Source organism: Lynx rufus, unplaced genomic scaffold, assembly GCF_022079265.1.
Source record: "Lynx rufus isolate CCGP_SWC_20201006 ecotype Redwood Valley unplaced genomic scaffold, mLynRuf1.p SCAF_1, whole genome shotgun sequence".
Lineage (NCBI taxonomy): Eukaryota > Metazoa > Chordata > Mammalia > Carnivora > Felidae > Lynx > Lynx rufus.
The window spans coordinates 209,735,724-209,747,093 of NW_025814823.1; the positions used below are offsets into that span (position 1 = coordinate 209,735,724).

Genomic DNA, 11,370 nt, shown 5'->3' on the forward strand with positions numbered 1-11,370 from the left:
GTATCACTCTATATCAATTAGGACCCTTTGGATTGGGTATAATAGAAAACTTGGTAAGTTGGCTGGCATAATTAAGAAGCCCAGTTAAGTAGGGTAGCCTTTTGACTCAGTTATGCTACCACAGACTTGAGCTCTTTCTCTCCAGTTTATTTTCTAAGGTGGCAGTTTCAACTTAAGTCCATCTCTCTTTGTGGGAGCAGAATGGATGCCAGCAGCTTCTAAGGATACCTTGTCCATGTCCAGAGGGAGAGAGAAGGGGAAAAACAAAAACAGTACAAGTATTTCTTCTCCAGCATTCCAGGCAAGGGTACTGGGAGTCACTCTTGGCTAGGGATAATGCAAAGTACATTTTGTAGCCCCTTAGGGCCTTCCCCTGAGAGCTGGGGAAGTATCAGCTCTCACTGAATCGTATGGGCTATGTAGGGGAAGGGCAGATACTCCATTAAAAATTGAGTACTGTGAAGAAGTAACTGTGGTAGGATGATGGGGAAGCAAATGTTTAGATACTTTCTCATTCTCTAGAAACTAATTTTTAGCTACTGGCTTGTTAGTGTTTATTCAGCAAACGTTTGTTGGATCCTACTACATGCTGGCCTTTATTCTATGCGTTATGTTAATACAAAGATAGATGACAAGGTCTTTGCTTTTGAGTAGATCTCAGTATGGTGGGAAACATACATGAATCAGTACAGAATAATTTAGTGAAAATTGTCATGGATGTCTGAGCAAAGTGCCATAGTCACACACAACAGGAGAGCTTCACAGAGGGGCCGACATTGAAATATAAGGATTTTTCCAGGCATAGAAGGGAAAAGGCATTCTCCTTAAAAGGAGCCCTCTTTATAACATTCTACCAATGGAGTCTGGAGTGGTGGGCTTTAACTGCTTGTAGGGGAAGACTTAGGCTTAGGGTCAGTTTAGCCCTTTACATTATTTGAGATGAGAGAAATTTCTTTGACACTAGAAATAGCTATAGTTGAAATCTATGAGGCCATCCCTCAAAATATCCTTCATAAATCTCCAGGAACATTCTAGTTTGAGAAGCACTATTTTTATTTTCACTGTAACATTTAAAATTTTCATATTACTATCTACTAAGAATCGATTGTTTTATTTTCTTTAGGAAGATGGTGATGATCTTCTTTTAAAAGCTGAAAAGGATAATCGCCAAAAGGTGTCTGGAATCCTTCAGCGTGTTCTCTTGCTTTTCCGGGCAGCTCGCTGTTCTTTGCCGGTAGCACAGTGGTACATCTTGCAGTTGAGATGGGCAAGAAAAGTCATGCAGAAGGTGTGGAGATGTCTTAGTCATTTATGTGCTATGCTATGTTAAACTATTTAAATATACTAATATTTATTAATATCTCCAAATATTTATAATCATGACATTTTCCCAAGGAATCCTATACTATGAATCAATAGATTTCAGGTTTGTTTATAGTAAGCAACCTAGCCAGACTAAATTTTTTCTGCTGAAAGATAAGGACTCTGAACTGAATCTCTTTGTTAGTCCCATCCTGTCTGACAATACAAAGTAAAATATAGTAAGTTATATATAACTGGTAGTTATATGTAGGTAGTTTCAGTTACTTTTTTTCTTTGTCCCACCATCATTGAAGATGTAAGCTCAGTTCAGGGTTTACCCCAACTTCGCTCTGAAATACTATCTACTGTGTTCTGTGGGGACTAATGTGGGGTCAAGCCCTGGGAGGTTAGAGTTGGTTCTTGGCTGTGTGTTTCCTTTCAGTACTCTCCACCAGTTGGAGTCTCTCCCTTGCTATCTTCTGAGATGTGCAATTCAGTGTGATTCTGGGGCCATCATCCCCTTCCACACTGACCTCAGCTGAGTCGTAGTTGCGTTCTTACCTGATCAACAGTCAGATGGGACATTTGTTGGTATGTCCCTTCTCCAGCTGCACATCCTTTGTAGGCCAGTTGTCTGTCTCTGTGAAATGTGGAACTAAATATTATTAGCCCTAAATGTCTTTAATTTGGCCCTTGATTATGTTTAAAACAAGAATTTACTATTTTTGGTAGGAAACTTTAGACTTTGAGAAGTTTCCAAGTTGTTTTTGAAAATTAGACTTTTTTTAGAGAGAACGATTTGTGAAATTTGCATACAGCTACTATAAAAATGTAAGATGAAACTGTACCCATTCTGTATCTTGTTATCCCAAAGTTGTTTTTAAAGTATGGCAAAGAGTTTTCCTGTATTATTGAAAGATTGGTTTTAATAGTTTCAAGGTCTGCTGAACCTGATTATTTGTTATAGGAAACTTCATTTTAAAAATTATTTAAGTAAACAGTTTTCTACAATAAAGTTGTAATTAGGTTTCCATTGAGGTTTTACCTTATGTACTAAATCCCAACAGTTATCTCATTTAATCTAGCTTTAATTAATGCAGCTAGCATAAAGACTGTGCAGATTCTCTTAAAATTATCAACACAGCTAAAGACATTCCTCAAAGGTGTAACAGGCTGCAGACTAGGGCCTTTGGGTGTATAGTCATTGCCACTCTGACTGTCCAGTGCCCTCTTTGTCTTGCGGCTTACCTTTAAAGCTTGTCAACCCCTCAGCTATACACACAAGTGACCTGTAAATTCCCTCTAATTCAGTCTTCCTAAAATACATCTGATAGTTTTATTGTTAGCCTGTGTATTTATTGTTATTGGGAGAGGTGCCAAAGATGTGGAGATCCATTCTTATAGAAGTATGTACAATATATAAGTGTATATACTTCTATATTCTCCTGTATTGCTGTTTTCTCTGCCTTTTTCATTTAGACTTTATTGGGCATATAATTTAACTACAGATTTAGTTGTAGTAAATTAATGTTTTCTAATTGGTGGGAATGGCGGAACACTTGTTGCTACCAAAATTATAAGGTCTTTATTCATGGAAGCAAAAAAATCATGTTTCTCATGAAGTTCATACTAACATGTGACCTGGAGCTGCAGGAATCTGAACAATTGATAGGGGCCAGACATCTGATTACAAGATGGCTCGTGCACATGGCTAAGAAGTTGGTGCTGGTTGTTGGCCAGAGGCGTCCCCCTGAGGAAGTGATCCAAAAGACAGCAAGATGGAAGCTACAATGTCATTATGATTTAATCCCAGAAATCCCATACAATCACTTCTGTATTCTGTTCATTAGAAACTAGCTGGTCTAGGGGCACCTGGGTGGCTCAGTTGGTTTAGCGTCCGACTTTGGCTCAGGTCATGATCTCGCAGTTCGTGGGTTGGAGCCCTGCGTCAGGCTCTGTGCTGACAACTCAGAGCCTGGAGCCTACTTTGCATTCTGTGTCTCCCTCTCTCTTCCCCTCCCCCGCTCATTCTCGTGATCTCTCTCTCAAAAATAAATAAACAAAAAAACAATAAAAAAAAGAAACTAGTTGGTCTAGTAGGGTCTACCCTCAAGGTGAGGGAAGTTAGGCTATACCTTTGAAGGAATGAATTATTAAGAATTTGTGGACATATTTTAAAACCATCATACCATTATACCAAAGTGAACAATAACTCTTTATTAATTCCAATACCTGGTCCATAATAAAATTACTCTGATTATTTTGAAAATGTCTTTTTTATAGATTTTTGAAATCAAGGTCCAACTGAAGTTAACCCATGTTTGATTATGAGATAATAGGAAGGACTATATTTTCAAGTCTGACACATAAGAATCAAAAGACTTAACCCAGAATCAAACTTTATACCAATAATTTCAAGGATATAGGTAACTAAAAGACACAGGTGAAACCTGGACTTACATTGCTCCCAAGATTTTTCTTGCTGTGGAAGGATGTGACCTGCCCTCTGTTTAACATCATGACACAAAAGAGAACTATATCACTTATTGAACATGTCCTTTTTATATCTCTTTAATTATATAGCTTGTGTGACATTTTCCAATGAGCCATACTCCATAAATCCATGCATTATAGATTTATTTATAATAACCAACCTAGCTAGGCTCTGTACATCTAGTAAATACCATTGTTTGACAAGAAGTCTGTCATTAGAATGCTTACAAGGGGATTTGACAAGATCCTGTCTTTGTAGAAATGAATAGAAGAGGGAGAAAATAGATTACAAGCCTGCCGCTAATCCTTTCATTTTTGGGTGTATGTCCCTTAGATTCCTTTCCTTTTATTCTATAGCAGTTTCCTTTAATTTCTTTTTCTTTTCTTGGTTTGTAGAGAAACTTGGTCATTTGTTCTGTACCGTATTCTGCATTTGTTTGATAGTTTATTCATTTAGTGTCATTTGACTTGTTCCTCTTTCCTTTTATTTCCTGTGAACTGGTAATTAAACTGTATTCATTGAGATACAGAGGCTTGATCAGGTTCACATTTTCTTAGAAAAAGTTATGTAGGTAGGGGCAACTGGGTGGCTCAGTTGGTTGAGACTCCGATTCTTGATTTCAGCTCAGATCATGATCCCAGGGTTGTAGGATAGAGCCCCACGTTGGGCTGTATGCTGAGCGTGGAGCCTGATTAAGATTCTCTTTCTCAAATTAAAAGTAGAACTACCCTATGACCCAGCAATTGCACTACTAGGTTATTTATTCAAGGGATACAGGTATGCTGTTTTAAGGGCACACATGTACCCCAATGTTTATAGCAGCACTATCAACAATAGCCAAAGTATGGAAAGAGCGCAAATATCCATCAACAGATGAACAGATAAAGAAGATGTGGTATATATACACAATGGAGTATTACTTGGCAATCAAAAAGAACGAAATCTTGCCATTCACAACTACATGGATGGAACTAGAGGGTATTATGCTAAGCGAAATTAGAGAAAGACAAATATCATATAACTTCATTCATATGAGGACTTTAAGACAAAGAACAGATGAACATAATGGAAGGGAAGCAAAAATAATATAAAAACAGGGAGGGGGGCAAAACAGAAGAGACTCTTAAAGGTGGAGAACAAACAGAGGGTTACTGGAGGGGTTGTGGGGGGTTGGGCTACATGGGTAAGGGGCATTAAGGATTCTACTCCTGAAATCATTGTTGCACTATATACTAACTAACTTGGATGTAAATAAATAAATAAAGTAAAAAAAAAATTCTCTTTCTCCCTCTGCCCCTCTTCCCCCTCACACACACTCTCTCTCTCAAAAAAAAAAAAAAGTTATGTAGGTAGATATACCTTTTGTCATACTTGTTTTTAGGTACTGCACATAGTTTTATTTTGAATGAGAGTTAGATGCTTAAATTTCTTTATTATGCCTTTGGGGAAAGGACAAATAGCATCAAGTTCTATATAGGCAAAACTGAGTGACAGAAAAAATTGCCTACAACTTTCTTTTCTCTTTTGTGTTCTAACTTAGTGAATTTCTTGAATTAAATTTGTGAGCGGGGCACCTGGGTGGCTTAGTCAGTTAAGTATTCGACTCTTGATTTTGGCTCACGTCATGATCTCAGGGTTTGTGAGACTGAACCCCTCCATGAGGCCATGAGCTGACAGTGCGGAACCTGCTTTGGATTCTCTCTCTCTCTCTCTCTCTCTCTCTCTCTCTTTCTTTCTGTGTCCTTCCCCGTGCACATTTTTTTCTCCCTCAAAATAAATAAACATTTAAATATATGAGCCAAGTTTCTGAAAGGATAGTTCATTTCAGAGATACTTTCTTACACAGTATAAGAACCATGCTGTATTTTTCATTCTCTATGGTTTATGTTACCTGTCTTGTTTGTTGCTTTATAGTTTCCTTAAAAATAGATTTAGATGACTGATAATTAACATATTCTATCATTCTTTCAGATTCGAATGAAAGGGTCCCTTCCTTCATTGAGTCCTTTCCCTGAGTCATTACTTAATTATTGTAAAGGAAGTGTAGCATTCTTTCGACCTGGAGCAACTGGAGACAGCAAGCTTGATGAAGTTTCCGTTAAAGCAATAGGTTTGTCCAAAATGAACTGCTTGCTTAGAAATTAGGCCTAAATATTGATAATGATGTAATTTGCAGTTGATTTGGTGAAGTTTCTATACAGTGGAATATTATGCTGGCAATGAAAAGATATGTGTGTGTAACCACTGTGGAAATGTATCCAGGATACATTAAGTGAAAAGAAGAGCTAGTTTCAAAACAGCGTGCATAGTGTAATTATATATATATTTGTGTACTTGTATTGCTTTTAATAAAACATTGTTCAATAATGGAAAGTATGTTTCTAGTATTAAAAAATTTTAAACTTAAATGCCTATCATAAATGATTTTCCAAATAAATGAGCTGTACAGTATTAAGTAGAGCTATGTGTGTTGGCTTCGAACATTATCTACAATATACTATGAAGTTTAAAGCAAGTAAACTACTAATTTATTTACTCTAGTAAATAGAGTAAGTTATTTATTCTAAAACTGTTTTCAAGGCACATGAAAAGATGTTCAGCGTCGCTCCTTATCAGGGAAATACAAATCAAAACCACACTCAGGTATCACCTCACGCCAGTCAGAGTGGCCAAAATGAACAAATCAGGAGACTATAGATGCTGGAGAGGATGTGGAGAAACGGGAACCCTCTTGCACTGTTGGTGGGAATGCAAATTGGTGCAGCCGCTCTGGAAAGCAGTGTGGAGGTTCCTCAGAAAATTAAAAATAGACCTACCCTATGACCCAGCAATAGCACTGCTAGGAATTTATCCAAGGGATACAGGAGTACTGATGCATAGGGGCACTTGTACCCCAATGTTCATAGTGGCACTCTCAACAATAGCCAAATTATGGAAAGAGCCTAAATGTCCATCAACTGATGAATGGATAAAGAAATTGTGGTTTATATACACGATGGAATACTACGTGGCAATGAGAAAAAATGAAATAGGGCCTTTTGTAGCAACGTGGATGGAACTGGAGAGTGTGATGCTAAGTGAAATAAGCCATACAGAGAAAGACAGATACCATATGGTTTCACTCTTATGTGGATCCTGAGAAACTTAACAGGAACCCATGGGGGAGGGGAAGGAACAAAAAAAAAAGAGGTTAGAGTGGGAGAGAGCCAAAGCATAAGAGACTGTTAAAAACTGAGAACAAACTGAGGGTTGATGGGGGGTGGGAGGGAGGGGAGGGTGGGTGATGGGTATTGAAGAGGGCACCTTTTGGGATGAGCACTGGGTGTTGTATGGAAACCAATTTGACAATAAATTTCATATATAAAATAAAAAAAATAAATAAAAAATTGTTTTCAATATTTTCATGCAACTGACATGCGTGAAATGCTCTAGAATAATGTGTATAAAAATTATGAAAGGATTTCCATGACTTTTATTTAAGGTGTTGGCAATGAGCATATGTTTGTTTCATAATCAACAAAATAAAGACATTGGTTTTGGAAAAAAAATACCCAGCAGAGGTGAAGTTGTTATAATAGTAATATACATACTAATCCAATCTTTTATATTTGTATCCCTGGTTTAGGTTGCTTCAGAGAACTTTGTGCTTTGTGTTGGATGCTACATGTTCGTGATAAGTTATCCTATAGTTGCAGGCAATACCAGAAAGCAAGAGAAAATGTGGAGGGGAAAAAGGTATTTACCTACACAAGAATAAGAAAAATGAACAAACATTACTTGGGAAATTACTGCTTGATAGAAGGCTTTATTGTTTTCTGACAAACTTTCTTTTGAACTCATCCTGATCTATCCATCTAAAGTGAAAAGGAAATGTATTTCTCAATACCCATTTAGGACGTCGAAGTGGAGTTTGATTCTTGTATGGTTGAGCACGGTCTCAGTGCAGTGGAGTGGGCACACAGAATGCTGCCCTTTTCTCGGTTTTCTAATATTGAAGAACTTATTCAGGATCTAATTTTGAGCCTTATTGGGGAACTGCCACCAATCAAAAAGGTAATGTGAATGTAGGTGAAAAAAACTAAATGAAAATCAGAGACATTAAAGGATTTTTACTTTATTTTAATTAAAAATGATGTTGCTCATGAAACTCTTTTTTTCATTTTTCTGAAGGTAGCAGAAATTTTTGTGAAAGCATTTCCCAATCCTGAGGACATAAGGGTTCCTTTAAGAGAAAAATATCACTGTCTTCAACAGAGACTCAGACACTGTGTTGTGAAAGGTAGTATTTGTCATTTCTTAGATATCTGGTAGATAAATTGCTGAAGATTCCTCGGAAAGCATGTAGTTTCTAGTGCTTATGTTTTTATGCAGTTCTCCTTTCCTTGAAGATAGTGTAAGAAGGCAGAAAGAAGCACTCCTCTATTACTGAAGCACCAGTTTTGCTTTGGAACCAGATAAAGATGACTTCATGTCATGGCTCTGTCAGTTAATGACTGTGTGACTATAGGCAAGTTGCCCAGTCTCTCTGAGCTCCATTTCTTTATATGTAAAACGGGTGTATTATTACCTACTTTATGGATGTGTATTAAAAGAGGGTTAAATAAGGTAAAATATATAAAATAAGCATACAGTGCTTTGCGTAAGGCAGATATTTTGTTGAAAACTAGTATTCTTCTTCCTTCTAATTTTACCCTATACATTCAACATGCCCTCGTGGAAAATTTTTTTTTATTGTGGTTAAAACATACGTAATATAAAATTTAATATTTTAAGTGTACAATTCAGTGACATTAACTACATTCATAATGTGGAAATTTTTAAAGAATTCAAATTACCTTTTTTTTATAACTTAATCTAGTATTTAAGTCTAGTTATGTCCTATGATCATACATTATTGCATTAATATATTTGTGGTTTATATTTTTCTTAAGACTTTTTTGACACTCTCTAAAATGTATAGTGTATACAGTTTATATATATGTTAATGTATAATAATGTTTAAACTTTTTTCTGTAGGCAGCCTTGAAAACCTTACATTCCTATTTCCCACTATTTGAAGTGAAAAAGGTGTCCTTGTTTCTTTGACTAAAATTGTACTCATTTTCTCTTATTCACCACTCTTGGGAATGAAAAAATAGTACTGATTCTTTTTATAATTATCTGTCTGATTTTTTAAATAGTTAAGTTACTTCTTAATTTTTTGTTTTCCAGAGCACATGTTTTTATGGAGTCTGGGCTCTGTCCCTTTTATTGTTCTTTAATGGACCTTCTCTAACTTCTGCAATTCTACCTTAAAATATGCACCATAGCTTTCTGACAAATACAAAGCATGCTCTGTAAGAATATGGAAATGAGTCTTAGTCATTAGTTGGATTCCATGTTCCCAGGAGGGACTGGAATTGGGTCCCCTTCTGTCTTTTTAAAATTTTTTAAAAATGTTTTTAAATTTATTTTGAGAGAGAGACAGAGAGAGTGAGTGGGGGAGGGGCCGAAAGAGAGAAGGGGAGGGGAATCTCAAGCAGGTTCCATGCCATCAGCACAGAGCTGGATGAGAGGCTCGAACTCATGGAACTCATGAACGGTGAGATCATGACCTGAGCCAAAACTAAGAGACACTTAACCGACTCAGCCACCCAGGTGCCCCGGATCCCTTTGTGTCTTGAGTTGAAACATTTTAATGTGTTGTAATAAGGCTTTTTGTTTTTTCCTTTATAGGTCCCCAAACTGAGGAAATGATGTCTGTTATTATGCATTCTATTCATAAAGTGAGAGTGAAAGCCCTAAAACGTGTGCAAAGAAATATAGGTTCTTTTGAAATGAATATCTGGGAACCAGTTGAAGAAGAAAAACCAGCTGAGGTTCTGGGTTTTGATAGGTTTTCCCTAGGAACTAGTTTGAGCAGGAGCACACTCACAGAACTGGGGAATTCTCTAGTCCACAGTGATGCAGATACAGCAGATACCTTCTCTGAAGCATTGTCAGTTGAAGAAAAAAGTAGGATACATTTCTCTGAAAGGTACAGTTGAGATCTCTTAATAGTAAGCATTCACTTCCTTTGGAAAAAAATATTTTCAGCATTTCATGCAACAGATGAGTTGATTTCTTGTCCCAGAAACCTCACTGATTGCAGTGTTAACAATATGAATGATAAGTGCTACCCTCCTTTACTCACAAGAATATTAGGAGTGTAAAATGAAACTATATATTTGAAAATTTATTTAAAATATTATTGAGATATGAAATAATTTTGCTACCTGATAGTATAAAATCAGGTAAGTAGATGAAATTGTAGAGTTCACTGGGAGGCTTTTACTGTTTTTAGTAATCTTCAGATTTAAATAGTTTAAGATTATTGGGTTAGCTATATTATTTTTAAGGGATTCCAGGGAAAGAAATTGCACGTTCATCTTTGAAACTTGTCTATAAATCGTTGAGACATTCTTATTATTTAAACCTCTATTAGTCTAGCTAGATTTTTTCTTTATAATTCCATTATCTGCAATTAAGTTTATCCTTCCCATGACTGAAAGACTAAGTAATCAGCCATAATCTTGTTTAAATGAAATAACTTTATCGACTTCAAATATAAGCATCTGCTTAAACCATGCCTCATAGTATTAGAAATGGTGTGCTTGTTTCACCAGACGATTTCAGTGTTAGCACAGGAATACAATGGCGGCTGCTTGTTGTGCCTTCTTAATAAGAGACATAGACCTCCAGCCCAGGTGCCTAACACGAGCCCTTTCTTTCCCTTATTGGGGGAACTAGGAATCTGTTCTTCCCTAAGGACCATGGTTAAAGGAAACAGATTTAAAAGTAATTGTGACCTAATGCTAATATCATCTTCAATGGGGAAAAACTGAGAGCGTTCCCCTAAGGTCAGGAACAAGACAGGGATGTCCACTCTTCACCACTGTTATTCAACATAGTATTGGAAGTCTTAGCCTCTGCAATCAGACAACACAAAGAAATAAAAGGCATCCAGATCGGCCAGGAGGAGGTCAAACTTTCACTCTTTGCAGATGACATGATACTCTATATGGAAAACCCAAAAGATTCCACCAAAAAACTGCCAGAACTGATTCATGAATTCAGCAAAGTTGCAGGATACAAAATCAATGCACAGAAATCGGTTGCATTCCTATACACCAACAATGAAGCGACAGAGAAATCAAGGAATCAATCCCATTTACAGTTGCACAAAAAACCATAAAATACCTAGGAATAAATCTAACCAAAGAGGTGAAAAATCTATACACTGAAAACTATAGAAAGCTTATGAAAGAAAATTGAAGAAGACACAAAAAAATGGAGAAAGATTCCATGCTCCTGGATAGGAAGAACAAATATTGTTAAAATGTTGATACTACCCAAAGCAATCTACATATTCAATGCAATCCCTATCAAAGTAACACCAGTATTCTTCACAGAGCTAGAACAAATAATTCTAAAATTTGTATGGAACTAGAAGAGACCCTGAATAGCCAAAGCAATCTTGAAAAAGAAAACCAAAGCAGGAGGCATCACAATCCCAGACTTCAAGCTATACTACAAAGCTGTAATCATCAAGACAG

General features: G+C 36.6%; 1 protein-coding gene across 2 annotated transcripts in view; it reads left to right on the plus strand.

The window, feature by feature from the left end:
• CPLANE1 (ciliogenesis and planar polarity effector complex subunit 1) overlaps positions 1 to 11,370 on the plus strand; it is a 126,187-nt gene that overhangs the window by 35,787 nt on the left and 79,030 nt on the right. For both annotated transcript variants that reach the window (XM_047093370.1, XM_047093378.1), the window contains exons 19-24: positions 1,124 to 1,288; positions 5,768 to 5,906; positions 7,422 to 7,531; positions 7,691 to 7,849; positions 7,967 to 8,075; positions 9,512 to 9,812. In XM_047093370.1, the coding sequence (XP_046949326.1) occupies positions 1,124 to 1,288; positions 5,768 to 5,906; positions 7,422 to 7,531; positions 7,691 to 7,849; positions 7,967 to 8,075; positions 9,512 to 9,812 (983 nt within the window). The remainder of the gene's footprint in view (positions 1 to 1,123; positions 1,289 to 5,767; positions 5,907 to 7,421; positions 7,532 to 7,690; positions 7,850 to 7,966; positions 8,076 to 9,511; positions 9,813 to 11,370) is intronic.